This window comes from Monopterus albus, unplaced genomic scaffold (genome assembly GCF_001952655.1).
Source record: "Monopterus albus unplaced genomic scaffold, M_albus_1.0 scaffold76.1, whole genome shotgun sequence".
Taxonomy (NCBI): domain Eukaryota; kingdom Metazoa; phylum Chordata; class Actinopteri; order Synbranchiformes; family Synbranchidae; genus Monopterus; species Monopterus albus.
Genome location: NW_018127956.1, coordinates 1,816,338 through 1,835,578, shown reverse-complemented (window position 1 = coordinate 1,835,578; position 19,241 = coordinate 1,816,338). Strand labels below are relative to the sequence as shown.

At 41.7% G+C, this 19,241-nt stretch overlaps 3 protein-coding genes and 1 long non-coding RNA gene across 7 annotated transcripts in view; 1 reads left to right on the top strand and 3 right to left on the bottom strand.

Moving 5' to 3' along the window:
• mpp2b (MAGUK p55 scaffold protein 2b) overlaps positions 1-3,540 on the bottom strand; it is a 37,643-nt gene extending 34,103 nt beyond the window's left edge. For both annotated transcript variants that reach the window (XM_020606203.1, XM_020606205.1), the window contains exon 1: positions 3,266-3,540. The gene's annotated coding sequence lies outside the window, so the exon portion shown is untranslated. The remainder of the gene's footprint in view (positions 1-3,265) is intronic.
• On the top strand, positions 2,866-6,501 carry LOC109963577 (uncharacterized). The gene is made up of 2 exons (XR_002275417.1): positions 2,866-3,051; positions 6,189-6,501. It is a non-coding gene; the product is annotated as an uncharacterized LOC109963577 (long non-coding RNA).
• Positions 3,667-5,952, bottom strand: pyyb (peptide YYb). Of its 3 annotated transcripts, none has more exons than XM_020606207.1 (4): positions 5,683-5,844; positions 5,431-5,618; positions 4,532-4,612; positions 3,667-3,862 (listed from the first exon to the last, which is right to left on the bottom strand). In XM_020606207.1, the coding sequence occupies exons 1-4, from the start codon at positions 5,734-5,736 to the stop codon at positions 3,838-3,840; spliced, it is 348 nt and encodes a 115-aa protein (XP_020461863.1). In that variant the 5' UTR covers positions 5,737-5,844; the 3' UTR covers positions 3,667-3,837. The 3 variants fall into 3 exon arrangements, with proteins under 3 accessions (XP_020461863.1, XP_020461865.1, XP_020461864.1); XM_020606209.1 differs by lacking the exon at positions 5,683-5,844 and adding an exon at positions 5,884-5,952 and having other exon boundaries at positions 3,719-3,862; XM_020606208.1 differs by lacking the exon at positions 5,683-5,844 and adding an exon at positions 5,884-5,932 and having other exon boundaries at positions 3,719-3,862; positions 5,431-5,642.
• Positions 6,502-12,265: 5,764 nt separating the features above from the next.
• Positions 12,266-18,365, bottom strand: tut1 (terminal uridylyl transferase 1, U6 snRNA-specific). Its single transcript, XM_020606198.1, has 10 exons — positions 18,136-18,365; positions 17,493-17,683; positions 17,111-17,317; positions 16,634-16,748; positions 16,397-16,524; positions 15,994-16,220; positions 15,786-15,895; positions 14,522-14,644; positions 14,008-14,100; positions 12,266-13,740 (listed from the first exon to the last, which is right to left on the bottom strand). Exons 1-10 carry the CDS (start codon positions 18,209-18,211, stop codon positions 12,602-12,604), a joined length of 2,409 nt encoding a protein of 802 aa, XP_020461854.1. The 5' UTR covers positions 18,212-18,365; the 3' UTR covers positions 12,266-12,601.
• Positions 18,366-19,241: the final 876 nt, after the last annotated feature.

Genomic DNA, 19,241 nt, shown 5'->3' with positions numbered 1-19,241 from the left:
CTGCCAGGGTAGGACCAGACCTGCTGATCTTGCAGCCAATCCCCAAAGCTGTCAAAAGCAGAGAAATTTATGGTAAACCTCCCACTTTCAAAACAGAAACCGATAAGACGGCTGAAGTTCCTGTAAACCCAGTCAAAAGCTCACTGAAATAAGACCCATCCCAGTGCGGTTTGATATGAAAATCCAGGAGAGGGATTTTCATTTTGTTACAATTATAAATTATGGATCTTTTAGGGAAAGTGCACTAAGAGCTTATCATGACAGTAGCTTTGATTTCAAATGACTGCTCCAAAATAACAGTATCATTCTGTGAACTAGCTCAGCTCCTTTGATGAACATGCTCTGTATAGATAAACTCTTTAAATGGAGCACAGCTTTTATGGTTTTTATTATTACTCCTGACAGCCCTTTTGTGTAGCACATAACCTTGTCCTTTTCCCCATTTTATTACATAACCAACATAAATCTAACACAGACGTGTATTCATGTTACCATTACATCATTTAAACATTTATACATCATGTTCATGATCCAATTTTGCACTGGCTCAACATCCTGGTCAATATGGAGTGTTTCTTAATCCAGATATCTTTTAAGTAATCTTTAAAAAGTGTCCATAGTTGTTCCAGTTCATCCTCATCGTAAGATGCCTGTAAGGCTGCTCGCTCCATCATGTAGCTAGTTACTTAAACAAAAACAGCTACGTTTAAACTCCATCACAAAATTTCCTTATTTCTGGACACTGCCATTAAAGATGTATTGATGTTCCTTTCTCTTCACATCCATAACAACAAAATGTTCAATGCATTTGAGTTCATTTTGTTCGGCTTCTGTGGAGTTATGTTTAGTTTGTACCACATTCGGATAAACAATTTGCGAGTCACATTATAGCGGCCCACTGCTCCACTGGTAGGTGTTTTCCCATATCACCTTCCCATCGTGATTTAATTTTATCCATGCTAACAGAAAGAGATATTAGCTTATGAAGTTTTGATACTATGCATTCATTTCAGTGTTTCCAATTTCTTATCTGTATCGTAGTCAGAGGCCAGTTACATGACTTATTTGTTCCTGTAATATCGATTTCATTCCGAAAATACTGTAAGAAACACAGATCCTTAAAGTTAAAATTTGCTTTAATTTCTCTCCTGCTTCATAATTTGACCCACATTTATGACACTGTGTTTTTTCCATTTGTTAATATCCAGCGTTTTCCTCCGGCAGCAGGTGGTGGGTTCTCCCATAATGGACATGAAGCCAGTGTCTAACCATTAACTGCACACCTCTTTTTTTCTTTTCTTAGCTGTTTTACATTAAATGCCACTGAATGGGTTCTGAATCTTTACATTAACATTTGTATAACACCACCATGAAGAAAGGGGCATCTTTTATATATATATATAAAAGACATTCCTAAACCTCCTTTATATATTTGCTTTGCAAGTTTATTTAACTAATTCTTGGCCTTTTATTTCCTAAAAAATGTTTCCTTTAAAATGTGCTAAGGTATAACGCTGTAAGTATTAAATTAAAATAACATGTGAACTGAAGTTCTGCCGTTGCTATTCTACTCCTGCCTTCCATCCCTGAGTAATCCCAAATGGACAGGACATCTCTACTACCACTGACAGTACATTAACTTCTTGCTGGCAGAGGTCATTAAACTACTTTGCAGTAATAAAATGTGTTCAGCGTGACAGTTTAACATCAGACAGGAAACACCATGGACTTCTGAAGGAAACTGATAAGCACCAGTTCATTATGCTCCTGTTTTACTGAGTGTAACTTTAAACATTTCTAAGATAGAAGGCAAACCACTGGACAAAAAACAGGTTCAACTGAAGATTATCCTGAGTCAAGTGTAACTGTAGGCCCTGTATCTGGCAGGGAACTTGAAATCAAAAAATATTTATATATCAAGGTTATATTTGATTATATTCTTCTTACATTCAATATTGTAGATCCAGTACAAAAAAAACTAGGGAACACATAAAGGAACATGGAGAGAAAGGACCTCTCCTACTCTGCTGCAGTTTCATTTCTGGCTCTTCATCTGTGGCGTGTACTTTTCCAAATAAGTAAGTAAACCGATTTTAATGCTCATTTCTCGCACATACAGTCAGGTCCATAAATATTGGGACATCGACACAATTCTGACATTTTTGGCTCTATACACCACCACAATGGATTTGAAATGAAACAAACAAGATGTGCTTTAACTGCAGACTGTCAGCTTTAATCTGAGGGTATTTACATCCACATCAGGTGAACGGTGTAGGAATTACAACAGTTTGCAAATGTGCCTCCCACTTGTTAAGGGACCAAAAGTAATGGGACAGAATAATAATCATAAATCAAACTTCCACTTTTTAATACTTGGTTGCAAATCCTTTGCAGTCAATTACAGCCTGAAGTCTGGAACGCATAGACATCACCAGACACTGGGTTTCATCCCTGGTGATGCTCTGCCAGGCCTCTACTGCAACTGTCTTCAGTTCCTGCTTGTTCTTGGGGCATTTTCCCTTCAGTTTTGTCTTCAGCAAGTGAAACGCATGCTCAACTGGATTCAGGTTAGGTGATTGACTTGGCCGTTGCACATCTTGTTCGTTTCATTTCAAATCCATTGTGGTGGTGTATAGAGCCAAAAATGTTAAATATTGGGACATCGACACAATTCTATGGACCTGACTGTAGACACACACCCGTACCTGCCCATGTATTGATCCACACGTGCACACGTCTCTACACGCCCCCTTGATGTGTGGGCATGCGCAGTGGCGAGGAACGAGTGCCTAATGTCTATCCTGTCTTTGAAATGGACATTATTTCTGTGTGCTTTCACCTCCAGCCCTGCATATGAAGTAGGCCTATAGGCTGCAGTAGTTCTACATGAGGCGGTTGTGTTTACCTGTGAAGGTAACCAGCCTGAGACCAACTGGGTTGGTCAGCTGCATATTGCTTCTGATTGAGCCTGGTGTACAGGTAGCCTGACTGCGTAGCTCTGTCTTGTCCTATGCGTTCGACAAAACGCTCCAGGAGATTAGAGAACAGGTGAATCTTAAAGCTGTTTACTGTATACAGGTAATAGGACATAATTTACCAGGGAGCTCCTGCTTTCACGGGAGGCATGACATAATAACTGAGCGTAGTCACCTGGAAGGTGGACCGCATCTCCGGAACTGGCTTTTAGACAATATGAACGGTGGCCTATCTACTAACCAACGAACACCACGTTTCCTCCGTAGCCGAAAGGCTCGCCACTCACCTGGCCGGTCACCTCCGGTCGAAGTGGTTTGAGGTGTCTCCACTCGCGCTTGTTGGAGCACGGCAGGTAGCTTCTGAACACACGGACCACACAGCCCAGCCACACGCACTGCTACCTTCAACAGGAGCTCACCTAAAACGGCTTGCGCGCTCGTACATACAGCTCCATTGATTGAAAGCCAACTGGCTGCTCTGTGCGCACTGATCCTGCTTCAGGAAGGTTATGTGATGACATATGCGTGTGCCTCCGTGCGAAGTTGAAGCCTGTCCGCTGCCGTCGAAATGAACAGAAAGGCAGACTCATTTGCAAATGGGCGTTTTCTAGTGCAACAGCGGCATCTAGTGGCAACAAGAGGCAACAAGGGCGCAAAGCTACAGTTCAGTGAAACGAAGGGAAGCGTTCAAATCAACCACTTTATTCCATTTGAAATAGCTTGATTTTAATACAAATTATTTACATTGTTGGCCAAAGAACAAATGACTATGCTGGCAGAGGCAGACAAACAGAGACAGATTTGCATGCACATTAAGTAATTAAACAGGGAGAGTCACAAAGGTCAGTGGGAGTCTGTTTTACCACTGATCACTATACTCCAAGCTGTAAGAGAAGAGAAAAATCAGTTTAATCGAAAAATAAACACTTAGTGAATCTTCATATAACCTGAGAGCGCTAACAAATTATAAACTCAACTATTAAAATATGACATTGGAAACCCACAGTGAGTTAACTGTCACTTTAAAGAATATCAACAAGGAGCTCTGCAACAGCACCTTAAACAGCAATGTGATGCCCCTGCTTAGGAATGACAGAAATCAGTCTGACAGTATGTTGGACCACCTGTAAATATTTTAAAGCCATCCTGCCTATGTATAGACTCACATATGGCAGGATGCATTAAGCAAAAGGGTTTTACACTACTGTAGATGCAGGAATGATGTAGTAACTGCAACAAGATAAAGAAACATTGGTTCTTTTTATGCAGGTCTTAAAATCATAGTGTAGAGCATCAGCTGTCACTGATCAGACCTCCCCACACTGCTAACAGTGCTTTTATCAAATATTAGGCAGTCACACATATGATATTCATCACTGAATACAGCAACAGACTGACAAAACCACCAGGTTTTCTTTGCTCCTGTGTTATTTTAAGGGCTTTTAAACCTTGGAAATTTGTCTTTGGTTTTAGGTGAAATACTTAGATTTGTTAGCTTCAGTATGAAGTCACTGGTATCGATATCAGAGACATTTTCTGTGTGTTTGTCTCACCGTGGTTCAGTGTCTTGACTTGAATCAGCCCCAAACAGCAGCCACGCCATCGCCTGCTCAGGGGTTGACCTCTTCCCATACCTGGAGGAAATCCAAACACCGGCATGAAATGACTGCAGCTCAACATCAACTGGAGATCTGTATTCAGGAGCAATCTTTTTCTGTTCTACACCCGCAGGCACTCAGCCAGCTGGAGTGACCCCATCAGCCCGGTTATGAATTTCAACTATGAGACATATTTTTTCGAGAATCGAGCATGTTGAGTCCAGTCACAAATCAGATGTGCAATTATCTGAGAGAAAAGGAGAGTTTTCCAGTTCACTTGTGTCCAGCGAGCTCCTCCGACTGAATCTGCCCGAGTGTGCGGCACACGCAGCGCTTTGAGTGCAATGACAGATCCAGCCTCTTTAATCACAGAGCAGGAGGGTCGATGATGAAACTATACTCAGTTTCTATCACAGGAAAACTGTGGACCCTCAAGTTTCTGTATTTAATAACCATTAACAAAACTAATCTTAACCCTATTTTAAAGGATCAGGGGCCTGTCCTCAGCCTCATTATGTCTCATAACAAACAGCAATGCATTGTTATCTGCAGCATAATGAGCTCCTCAGGTTGCTGGACAGGAGCTGGTCTCAGCAGCATCTGAAACGCACTGATACAAGGCCTGGTGCCACAGTCAGATGGCTCATTCTCATTTTATCTCCTTTTAATTCAGGTGATATGTGTGATTGAGTTAAGAGTTAATTATGTGGAAAACCCAGACAATGCTCTTAGATTTTTGTTCAGAATGCTATTAAATAAACTCTGGCTTATCTGGTTTGTTTAATTAAAAACAAAATAGGAAAGAACAAAGGAGAGGTGTTGTAATGAAATGTGACTGGGTGAACCTGACCCACCTCTGCCTGGTGATAAGGTTGACATAATGCCTGACGGCTGCGTGGTACTTGGCCCAGTCCTCCGGTGAGGCTTTGCTCCCTGGGCTCTCCGGTTTGGGAGGGTATGCGTCCGCGAAGCTGCTCCAACACACCAGCAAGCAAACGAGGAGCGCTGCGAGCATCAGCCACGATCTCAGCATGTTGGCCATCTGAGGAGAAAATGGTGTGATTTTCTAAAAAAAAAAAAAAATTCCACAAAATAACTTGATTTACCTTCTGTTGAAGCCAAAAGCTTCTATTATTTTGTGGTCTATGGGTCTGTTCCATTTCACATAAGCACCCCAATGCATCAAATATCTTTAAAGTATTCTAATGTTATATAATTATTGATTATGAATCTCAGCATAAATTGTACCAGAAGTCATTCTAGGATGCGTTTAAAATTCAAAGTAAGAGAAACGTAAGGCAACTCACATTCTGACAGTTGTCTCCTGATGTAGTCACCAGTGGTGCCCTGTCTGCTGCTCTGCTCAGTTCACATGTTTATATAGGGTGGGATGGATACCTGCTGCGCACTGGCTAACACATGACCACACCTCTTGCACTGTCATTCAAGGGGGTCACTTATCTTGGCACAAGCCTTGCTGAAGGTTATTTTGTATGATAAAGATGCTTATTTCTCTTGGAGGTTTGTTTGTGAATTTGAAAATTGAAGGTAATTTACTGTGGTAAATTGTGTTGCTTTGTAATGAAATATTTCATTGATTTCACCCTCCTAGAGGTGTTACCTGCAGCTGTCAGTGAAGAGCCTGGAACAAGCCAAAGGAGGTGGTAATGAAGGGTCAGAGGTCATTGAGACAGCACTGGATTCTGAAGACTCGCTGGCAGAATTAAACCTACAGGAAGAGCTTCAGGAAGCAATAAGACAGACTGTCTCTTTGCAAATAGAAGTCCCACAGGAACAAGAGTACCTTCAGGAGATATTAGAACTATTCAAGGACGCAGAGCCTGAGGAGACAACAAACAGGCCAGAAGACGATGAGGAAGTGTCGCTTGAGCCAGAAGAAAAAGTATCCTGGTGCAGGAAAAAAAGAGTACAGGGACTCTACTCATTATTCTTTAGTGACTTAGACTTCATTCGGACTCGAGGTTTAGTGACTCGACTACGGCCCTGCTTACTTTCACAAATATTTATCAAATATTTGGAATATTTGGTTGATGTAAGTTACTTGAAAGTAAGACTAATTTATAAAAGATTGCAGAAATGCCATTATACTTCTCTATTTTAGAAGCACAGCCCGTTAAGTTAGCTAACAATATAAAATAAAGTAGAAGCAAAAATGTAAAATGTCGAGTTCAACTTTAGTGCACAGTTATGCTTTAGACATGACTGTGATGCAACAACACACCAAGTAAAATAATTTGGTTTTTCAGATTAATTAGGATGCATGTCTTGCGGTGCACGGAGACTGTTGTAATCAGGACCATCCAATTGGTTTATTGGCTCCAGTCTATATATGCCTGGGTAGATAATGAACAAACACATTCAGGTAGCTACACAGCCCCCGCAGCAAGAAATGCCTGATTGTGCAGCCACTAAAACTGCAGACATGCATTGGTAGGTCAGACTTTTACATCAGTTTCTTTAGAGAATAAACACAAAACGAGATTTTGTCTAATCATTAGCCCAGACACCTTTGGTCTTCTATGATCTCTTTATTTCAGCATGCATTATTCAGATGGTGTTAAAACCTTTAATATGGTCCGGCAGTAGAAGTCATAGGCTTACACCATCCAAAGATCAATAACGCACAAAAACTAACATGGAAACAGCAGCAACATGCTTCAGGGAAAGTCATTTTGAATTGTGGCTGAATTAAATGATTCACTAAGGTGTTGGTGGATCAAATATCACTTTTTTTTTTTTTTTTTAGCCCTTACATGCTGCCTTTTCGATTTCATATCACTATAGAGACTTTGAGGGTGAGTATGAACTGATGATGCTCATAGGACATGAGCACACACTCGCACAAAAACAGCGTATACAAATACCTTTCAGGGCTCAAGTGCTGAGACAGAGTCTAATGTGATCACATTTATGACTGTGTGATGGCTCCCGTTTATCTTGGATCTTCACAGTCTGCTGTTCACTTTGTGATGATAATGTTTGTTTAATTTATTCGTCATATCCCATTTTACCCTATCAGTATAAAGGCACAGAGGATAAGCCTGCCATTAAAAACTCTTTTAGTTTTGATACATATGGTCTTTTTCTGCCCTGCTGTGAAGGAAACTGTGGTGAAAACCCACAGCTCCTTGTCAATTTTACCATTAAAGGAAAAGTTTGTTTTTGGATATACACTTAATCACGTTCTAGCAGAGTGAGATAAGAATATTTATACTCTGAAGTGAAGTCAAATTTTATTTGTATATCCCAATATCACAAATTTGCCTCAGAGGGCTTAACAGTCATCACTGCATGCAGCACCTCCTGTCGCTAAACCCTTAAACTGGATAAGAAGAAACTCCCTAAAACCCTTTAACAGGGAAAAATGGATGAAATCTGAGGAAGAGAACAGAAGAGGGATCGCTCTTCCAGGTGGACAGACATGCAACAGAAGTGCTGTCTGCTGAATACATAGTAGATGTATGACTTGATCAAAGTGGTGTCTACTCGTCTCTAGCTGTTAAACATAAGGCCACAGGCAGTTAGCTTAGCATAAACACAGGAAACAGCCAGCCTGGCTCTGTCCAAACATAACAAAATCGATCTACCAGCATCTTTAAATCCCACAATTCACCATTTTATGGGAGGCTTACTGTATGTGTCCAACCACTTTTTGGCTAGTGCACCAACTTTCTGGAGTCTCATCTAGTTGCCAGGCAACAGCTCAGACCCAACAAAAAGTGTGGCACAAAACACCCTAAAAACGGGGAATTGTACACTTTGAATTTGTACAGATCAAACAAATGATATAACATTAATAACTTACCTTTATAAGTGCTTATAGATGGATTTTAGCAGAGCGCCACAGCCACAGAGCTACGCTATAATGGCTCATTCTCAAGAGAATGTGTTTTAGCGTGAAGATACAGGAAAAGAAACATCTTTTAAAGCTTGAAAATACACTATAATGAAGCCTTTGCATGACACTAATCGAATAAAGTAACAGCACATGAATGTTGTCCTGCTGGGCTCCCCAGGGAAGTCATGGGGACTCTTCTCATGTGCTGTTTACAAAGTCATAAAACCAGTGGGCTTTCCTTTGTCTATCCCTAAGCCCTTGTCAAAAACACAACTTGATTTGGGCATAAATCTCCACTGATAGACTCAGTAGAGCTGCTACTGCTGGTGACAGTAAACAAGCAGTTAAAGCATATATGACCAAACCAGAAAGGCTGTAAGTGGATTGTGGTATTTTGATTGCACTGACCATTTCTGAGTAATTATTATACCATAATTCAAAGTGTTATTCAGAACAATTTGTGTGCTGCAGCTTTCACACCCATTGTTGTCCACAAATGACAAAATGGAACCTAAATTGTGGCTTTTAATAATCTGATGAGTTGGACAAAAAAGAACAAAGCTAAAAGTAACTATACGATGAATAAATCATCTCTCATTCAAGGGAACTGATATGTCATCTGTGTTGTAATCGGCCATTTCCCACAGCTAATGCTGGCTACCATGAACATTTGGTTAATTCTACTCTAGTAATCAACCTCTCTGCGTTCACTCTACTGCCCATAAAAGCCAATGGCAAGAAACAACAATATGCACAAGACAAACTCATTAGCTTGCTCCTGTGTTTGTAGGCAAACACTGAGAAAGTAAGAGTCATCTGATAAGGGAAAGGGCAGACAGTTAAAGTTTTCACAGTCCAATAAACTCCAGCTAATGCACTCCAGAAAAGCGGTTTAGGCTCCTGCAGGGGGGAGAAGGGTCTGAGTTGCCATGAAAGCCCAGGTAATGGGACTGTGCGGAGACGGCTCACTTCTTCTCCCATCTAATTTAATTTGACCAACTTTTCCAACTGCTGCTGGTGCTGATGATGTCAGTGACTTTGTTAGGTGGACAATTTAGATAACTTTTTAGCTGAGGGCAACAACTTGAACAAATCCCGATGCTGGAAATCTACTTATCGTAGGCATCTACCTATCCACTTCTAATGTAGCACTAAAAGCTTTTTCTTCTGAACCTGTCGGCACTTCTTTGATAGTAAAACCACCTCCATTTCCATCACATGTTGCCTGGTCCAAATATGAAAGGAAGATTACACACACACTCATAAGTCCATTCTGGTGCATGAGCAATCTCCCAGGAGAATGTCTGACTCCTTCCTGCCATCACAGACAGAAAAGGGGAAACTATAATGCGTTTTTATTTAGCCTTATCTCCAGAATGGGGGAGCCGCTAATATGAAGAGAGTGCTTTTCAGGCAGCCAGGTCTGTTTGCACAGCTTGGGAGACAAAATGAGGGGGTGGATGGCGGTCCACTACCACACTGCAATAATTCATGAGCATGTAAATGGCTCCAAAAGGAGCCACCGAGTGACAGTCAGAAGCACTATACATGACTAGTGAGCAAACAATGACATTTTTATCTTTAACTTTCACGTTACACAGGTCTGCTCTTGCTCATTTGGTTTCCAAAACAGCCATGCTTCATGCGATTCTCTTTTCCCCAGAGCAAACAGCAGCATTATGTAGCCCATTCTGGAAAGGAGAGCTGGCCAATTACAGCAATATCCTACTAACTAATGTGTTTATGAGAAAGCTGGCAACAGCAGGTTCAGGTAACTCGGGTGGCAAGACAGGTACTGGAGAGCTCGGGAGAGCTTGAAGATTTGATTCAGAGCATGTTCTCAAAGTTATGACAAACCAGGGAAGTCAGTGCCCATTTTATGTACCAAAACAATCCCCATAAAATCTAACGGCAAGATGAAGTGTGACAAAATGAAGTCAGTACTTATTTGAGCTCCATATTCTATGGGTCAAACTATGCAGAGGAGTTTAATAACTTTATGGAGGATTGGACCACTGACGGACGGACAGTGGTGCAGTGGGTAGAGCAGTTGTCTCCCAACTGGAAGGTTGAAGGTTCGAATCTCAGTGCTGGCAGTCCACGTGTTAAAGTGTCCGTGGGCAAGACACTGAACCCCCCACTGCCCCCGATGGTTAGCGCCATCGGTTGAGGCGGTGCCGGGGGTGGCTGTACTGGAAACAAATTCCTTGTGTGTAACATACTTGGCCAATAAAGGTGATTATCCTTTTTACAGTGGCCCTAATCTTCTTCTGTACAGCTCACTAGATACAAGCAGCAAAACAGCCAGCAGGCTGACTGGGGTCTCAGAGGGTTCAGTCAGAATCTCTTCCCAGTGGATGCCAATTACACAAAGCATTTTTTCCTTCTCATTTCTATGGATCTCTAAATGAAAAATATGCTCCACAGTCCAACAGATGCAGTGCACATACAAATTGTAATAACAGCAGGTGAGCTACATGTGTCTGAACTGGTTGGCCACTGATACTTAACGACCCACTGTTTTCCAGGGCTGCATGTTTCCATTGCTGTCCATCTTTAAAAAATAAATAAATAAATAAAAATCTTACCAGAGATGTCTTTTCTAGAGGATAATGGCTAAAATAACCTGCAATGGTTTGTTTTCGTTTTGACCAGCAGCAAATCCCCCAGTTTTGATGTCAATCACCATGACTCCCCTGTTTAAAGGTGTGTGTGAGAGGCCATATATCAGGCGCACCTTGGGAAAAACAACAGGTGCCAACACTGGAGTAGCCTGGAGTGTCAGTGAAAGAAAATGGTTGACGTTCAAGTGATTTGCAATCAAAGCCTTAGGAAAAATAAACACACAAAAGAAAGCAGTGATTCAGCCTACAAAACAAAAGAATAAGCGTGTACAGCCGTACTAGCGTCTCTGCTTCGAGCTAAACATTGCCATCAGTATGCTCACATGTTCATAACAATACAGATGTTTACCAAAATAAAACTGGCTAATTAGCAACACACACACAAAAACAGCTGATCATAAATCGAGGTATTGGACAAACTGAAATATTTAGTTCACCAGTTATTACAGTTCATCCTGAGGGATCATGATTCAGGGTTCCTGTTTGACGTGGCAGCAAACTTTGAAGCCATTACACAATTTAGCTATTTCCTGATTATTACCGAAGAACAAACCATGATCTCTGCTGGACCACAAAGTCCTCTGGTCTGTTTTAGCTTTAATACTGTGGCCCCAGCAAACATCCCATCAGTGCCATGAATGCTGCATCAGATTATCATTTATCAAGCCGTCTCAAGCAGCTTCATCATCACAGCCATCTCTATCTTCCACAGCCCCACCGAGCCCGCTAGCCATCTGTATTTCCCTTTACAAGTGAGATGAATGATGCTAATCAGAAAGCTCGATGCATCCCTCAGCTGCAGCCTGTCCTGCTGTAATAAAGCAGTCTGTCTGCCTGAGTAATTGCTCTCATCTGTCTCAGCCCTATGAGTGAAGACCCGCCTGTGCACAAGCACCGCTCTCTGGCAGAGCATGACACAAGTTAAATCAAAGCATCGTCCCCATTCCTGCAACCATGTTCTGACTGTTGAAGACTAAATAAATGTATATATGGTTGTGACCAATCAGAATCAGCTTTACTGACCAGGTGTGTTGGACACATGAATCTGACCCTGGTACAGTGGCTCTCGATGTGTATATACAATGATCTTCTGTAAGGAAACAAGTAAACAATAACAGAAATCAAGAAAAGAAAATGAATGTACATTAGGAAAATAAAAATGAAGTGCTTATAAATATATATACATACACAGTTTAAATGCACAGCTACTGTAGACAGAAGTGTTTGAGACATTTTTTATTAAAACATCAGATGACAAATATCTGCCACTGAAGTTTCTCTTCAAATCATCATTTGAACATTAAACAGAAATTTACCAAAACCAAGACAGGTCTCAACCATAAAATTATGCTTAATATGAAAAGCACATATATAGAGTATACATGAAAAAGTCACAAATGTGATATTCTGACAAAGCCATAGCATTATAACCGGTGGCTGTTCACATACAGTAACGCCACAGTAATGCTCTTTGTTGTCTGATGACCCACTCTCCACTCAAACCTCTTAGATGACAGTAACATACATGAAATCAGCTCCATTTTAAACACTACCTATTTTTTTCTCTAGTAGTGTGTCTACCATCTTGGGTAAGAAGGCTTCCAGGAAGTGAAAGAAGTCATGAAAAACTCCTGACTTGTCACTGATTGGCTCCAACTTGAGCACGGCCCTTGTGCTTTCTGTTCCGCCCACCATCTGGGGCTGAACCTTGAACTCCAGGGGCTCCTTGAGCTCTGGCTCTTTTTCAGTGATGTGGGCTGTGACCTGGGACTCCAGCTCTACACAGCTGCCCTCTGGCTTTGAGTCTGTATCTTTGATCAGCTCCCGTCTCACTTTCCTCCTACTAGCCCACACTGTGTGCTTCTGCACGCAGATCCAGGGAGGGAATTCAGGCTTGCCCCCTCTTGCCAGTCTTGGCTTCTTGCCTTGAGGCGACAGAGAAGCATCGCTGCCAGAAGACAGCGATCTCTTGGCACCAACCACAGCTGTACCCTGAGGGCTAGTTTCGTTTGGGGATTCAACACTGTCACAGCTCTCATTTGTTGATGTGTTGAGGGAAGCTGATGCGGTTTCCATTGTGTCAGCAGGGTCGACAGCTGAATCCTCACCAAAGACAGTGTCTGAGGAGGGCGAAAGGCGACACCTAAGAACACTTTTCAGTACTTCCTCCACAGCAGAGCAAACCTTCTGACACCACAGCAGCCGGAAACGGTCTCCCGCTACGTGCAGCTGATCACAGAGCTCTTCAGGGAGTGACGCTGACTTGAAGGGGATACTGATTGTGAGCTGCTCTGCTTTGGTATGTGGGATTTCCCCATGGGGGGTAAACAAGCGCACCAGCCCCCATGATTTCCCCTTAGAGGATTTGCATTGGTACTGCAGGCTGCGGCAATACTTCTCAGCCTCATGGCACTCCCTCTGGAAGTTGCGCTGCGAGCGTTCATTCACGTTTCCAGCTATGTTGTGGGAGAGCTCAAAAGGGTCCAAGAGATTGATGGGGCCCAGTTTGGGATAGTGGTGAGACGGGGTCTTGGTAGGCTGCTCCTCCGACGTGACCTCCTCCTGCTTTTTCTGGCTGAGGAAATCAGTGATTGGGAGTGCACGCCCCTCCCTGACAGATATGACACTACTGGCAAAATCTAACTTGGCATAGAAGGAGAAAAAGCCAGCGAGCAGGGTGCCTAGACAGGGACAAAAACACAAGTGTGGAAAGAAAGATATATAGGATCTGTAGTACTGATTTTGGCCTCACATTTAAGTTGTATTGTTTTACCAATCATCTCATAAATCAAGGTAAAATGGGACAGGACGTCTCGCTGGAAAGCTCTAGCGGCTGAAAAGAAATTAGGTAAAGGAGCTTGAAACAAAAAAACTTGAAGAAACCAGGTTACATAAAAACAAACCAGAGGAAATGTCTGAAAACCAACAGATTTCCTGCTCTTACTTACAGAGGTTCTGTGTATTCTTGCTGGGGGGCACAGCAATGGGCTGACTGGGGAAGGTGCAGTTCCAGCCCTCAATCACACACTCTTCCTCCTCACCTGCAAATATTAACAGAGGTAAAGATATGGCATCTAACTGAAACAACAGCTAGACAGAAAAATCCACTTTCTTACACTTTTATTATGCATGAACCTCAGCTGTCTGAAATATGCTAATAATTTGAAGCCGTCCTAAAAAGAAAAACCCCTTGCGCTAAACAATGAAACATTTGGAACACAAGAATACAAGCGTATTAAAAATGCTCACTAGTCTTAACCAAATGTTCTTATAAAGCAATATACATAACATGCATACACTGTGAACCCTCTGATGTCTAAATTACACTTTTGGTTTCATCGGTTTTCACAGCAATAACTGCACATCAACAGCAAAGTATCCTCTTTTTGGCTCATTACAGCCCATCAGTTCAGGGTGGCTCCACTGTCCAGTGGTGTGGAGTGACAATGAGCAGGCACTTACAGGCCATGTCTTTGAGCTGGGCCACTGTGGGGAGCACTGGAGGCTTGCAGTTTTGCAGGAAGAAGATGATCAGCATTGTCAGAGCATAGTTGTTGAGAAGGGGCCCGGCACCAGTGGCGTTACCTACACATCACAATGCAGAACGTGTGTGACAGGATGATACTGTATTATAATTACAGCAAGGCCACAGATGTGCATATGTATGTAGTGTAAAGTCAACAGATGAAAGCATGTGCATATGTAGTGTAAAGTCAACAGATGAAAGCATTAGCATCTTGTGAAGCACGCTTTTTGTACTCTTGCTTCCTAAGGACAAATGTCAATGCTAAGTGAAAAACAAAAACAGGGTGGTTACAGTGGTACATAGGAGCATCTACATTATGCCAATGTTGACAGGTCTAAGATCATTTTAGTAATTTTTGCACAATAATTTCTCTCTTTGTACAAGTTAGGTGCAATGAGGCCCTAAATGTAGAACATTTTCCATGTTACATATTCAGTTCTTTTCTCTACAATGGTGAAATGGAAAGGTAATGATTAAGAGCCAGCTTTGTTATTCACCGTGGTAAAATTGTCAGCAATATAATATGGAAAACTGACCCTGGATCTGTTATAAATGATCCGCTCCCATTTCTTTTGATAATTCAAGCAACAGTCATTGTTGCTTGTGACTGTGTTTCATAGGTTTCATTTGATGTTAAACCCGTTTTGTTTGATTATAATCATGTTTTGTTTGGTTTACTTCTAGAGAAAAGGTCCATCTGTGACCTGTTTGCTTGCCTGGTTAGTGTGTGTCCTGTGGACTGAACGATAACCGTTGGCTTGTAGTCCAAGGTGAGCACAGCCAGCTCAGTGAAACCACAGATCTACTGTAAACTAACAACCTCTGGCACAGACTCCAGAAATTAGAAACCTTACATCTGCAATATGACAATTCAAGCCTTTTTTTTGTAAAACAATTATTTCATTACTGGCTCCTCAGTGAAGAACACAAAGATTTGATTGACACAGCCTGTGCTATCACAAGCAGGACTTGTGCTGTCTCCACTTTTACCACAGCATCCAGGAACTAAGACACTGCAAATCAGTGTCCAAGCTCCCAAAATGATCATAACAGCAAGTGAAGTTCTAGTGACATCTGCTGATAAACAAATGAAACAACCGCCAAAACACACAAATTTTAGCAAACAAAAAAAGAAGTTTTTATAACAAAGATAATTGATGTTATGTTATATGCTCTAAGGTGCAGGTCATTTTATTTTACCAGCCAGCTGTTTCTGCTTGGCCCAGTAGCGGATGGTGTACACCAGAGGCCTCAGCCTGTCCTCCATCCCTGAACACAGCTGGAGGAAGCGGGTGTTCCTTACTGCTAATCTGGTGAGGAACGCCGACAGGTGAGAAAAAAAACATACAATCATTCTGTTCGCTGTAGAACATAAAACAACATTTTCCCACCACATCTGAACACCTACCTGTTGTTAATTGTGATGTCCCCCTGCAGGTTGAGCTCTCTGTGATGGAACTTGACTACTGGGAGGCGTGCACTGCTGACCACCTGGACTTTGTGCACATTGGGGACACAGCGTCTCAGGATCGTTGCCACAAGGTCCAGGACCTCAGCTGGAGAAGCTGTGGAGAGGTCAATATCAGACAGGATGGAGTCCTCGGAGCGGCTATCATCAGACATGCCCTCCCCTGCCTGAAGAACGAGGCAAAACCAAAAGGAAAACGTAGGATTATTACAAGCTTGCTAAATCATTTGGCATTTTGGCTAAAAACTATCTAGGGGGAAAAAAAGAAAAGAAAAGTTTTGGTGACAACAGAGGAGAAAAAACACTAAAAGCAACAATTACAGTATATGTACAGATGTCACACCTGTTCTGTGGTGGATCTGGCACGAGACTGGAACACCTTGGTGTTTTCCAGATCAAGGAACAGGTCTAAATCACAGGAGTGAATGCCAAAACTATTGACCGATGAACCAAATGGCAGAACCTGGCTGTCTGAAACCCATTCAAACATTGGATCAACAAGGAGAGAGCCAATTGTTTCCACATTCATCATGAACTAAGACAAGATTTCAGACTCTGTGCGTGTTTTTTCAAAGGTCACCTGGGAAGAACTCTATAAAAACCTCTTGCAGGAGTTCAACCAGCAAGCCTCGGGCCTTTTTTTCACTGTCTCCCAGCTGAAATCGCCCAACAACATACTGCATCTGTGCATCCACCTGGAGGAGAATACAGGACAACAGCGCATGTTATGTGTGTGTAATCTGATTCCATGTACTGTAGCTGGTCCCTCACTAAACTAAAGTGGAGTCCAAAGGTTTAATTGACTGTCTGAATATGCATATTTTCTTGTATAACTATGTGCCTTCAACATTGGCATGTAATGCATATTTTTGTACAGAATACTCTTTATTTGAAATAAAACTAAACGATTTTATAGTTTATATAACATGTACTGTTCTGTGTACAAAACTCAGACTCAATAATCTAAAGTCTTCACTAGCAGCGCCTAGGGGCTGTGCTGCACTTCATAACTTTCACTGGCATTATCCACACCAGATATCTGACAAAAGATGCTTACAGATGCCAACTGACACAGTTCGGGTTTGAGACGGTCAAGGACTTGCTGCAGGTTCTGGGAGTCATTCTTCTTTTTTGGAATCAGCTTGAATTCCTTCTTTTCTCGGGGTTTGACGCGCAGCTTCAGGCCCTTCATCTGATGTTCAGCACAGGACAGGGCTGCCTGTATGCTCTCAGTTTCACTGAACTGCACAATGGCATACACACCCTGTGAGCGCAAAGCAACAAAGCACAATCAGGCTACAATTGGTTTTATCAGTTACTTTCAACATACTGTTAGGAAACCGGCTGGCTGGGGCTGCTGGTATGAACACAGAGAGCAAATGTGAGGACATGGACATCACTTAAAATGAGCAGTATCTCAGAGTGTACAGCTGACTGACCTTGTCTTTATCCATTATAACATCTGCAACTGGCCCAAACTTTTGGAAGTATTCAGTTATGTCAGCCTGAGAGATGTCAGACTTAATGCCACTGACAAACACACTGTGCTCCTCCTGGGTCTTCCTGGTGGATCGCACAGTGCTCAGCGTCTGGTGTTTCCGACCTTTGACATGCTGATCCAAGCTTGGTACTGCAAGAAATTAAAACATGATTGATGTCTGATCTGAAAAACTCAGGACACATGAGTTTCTGAGATAAACACATTTAGTACAGCCATTATAACATGAAACATACAATTAATTTCATAAATGAACCATGCCAAATTTATCCAGTAAATTCAATATCTTCGGATAGTACCATATAAAGTACTCTAATGATGTATGGGGTAGAAAGTGTGCAGCATAGTACAAAATGGAAGGCACAATATCCAGTTTTGAGTTAGCGTGAAAGTCAACATTAACTTTGGAAATAAGTGTGGTTGCACTCCTACACAACTTAAGGTTAACGTTAGCATTCGCCAACAGTTTTAACCACCTGGCTAAAACCGCTCCGAGGAACATAAAATAAACAGAGAAGCAACTGAAAACAGCAGCTATCACCCGAACCGACTCGCATGTGGCTAAGCTAGCTAACATTACTTACGGTTTGGCAAGTTGACTTTGCACAGGGTGCAGTGAAACCCTCTCGGCGTCGTTCTTATGTCACCGTCTAACTCCATGATAGCAAGAATTAAATATAACGATACCACGGGAAATAAGTCTTGAACGAAGTTTGAGACCGACTGCCCTCCGTGCGCCACTCAAATCTCCCTCCAGCATCAACTCTGCGTTGGTTTCCAGTCCGTCTCCAAAATGTATCCGGGTTGTTCTCTCTTATCACAAAGTTCCCTTTCAGCTTATTTCATTTTCTGTGCCTTGCATAATGCAATTTAGCATTTACATTTAGGAACAAACTCCCAACTATAGCTTGGGCAAATTTATCCTGTAGTACTTACTAACCTATTAAACTTCTGGCGCAGGAACACAAACTACCTTTTATTTAATTTGCTACTGAAACTGGACACTGATGAACCTTGGTTAATTCTTCTCAACATTTCTAATCAAATAGGCTACAACATCTTATGTGGTATACTGTAAGTACTAGGACAATGAAGAATCAAATGATAAATAACTTAAAGCCATATAAAATGTTAATGTCTAACAGACTAAACAGGAAAAACAATGCACCCAGCCACCAGAAAACAAGTCGTGAGTACAATATATGTAGCAACAATATGGGAACCCTCAGAACCACCTTGTTTTCTGCTTTACCTGGTATAAAATGTGATCTGACCTATATTGACTAACTATAATCTATGTGTTCTTACAACATTCAGCACTGGTGGAAAACAAGTGAATCTGTGCATCTAATAACTAGTCAAACCTCCATTACCCTGTGATGACTAACACTGTGCAGGATATTCCAAAGGGTTCAGTTAATTTTCTTGCCACTATTTAAAATCAGCAACAACAACAAAAAAACTTCAGGTATTTACATCTTCAGTGTCTTTTAAGCCATTTGGTGAGTTTTCATCCTAGTAATTTTGACCTTACATGTGGATGCACTGAATACCAAAGAAATATTTGGACATTAAGACAAATTCAGACCAGACTTTCAATCATACAAAAACAAATTTAATTACTTCTTTGCCATAAAAATATTTTCCATTTCACCACTACCATAAAACCTAGAAAAAATACAAATGTTCC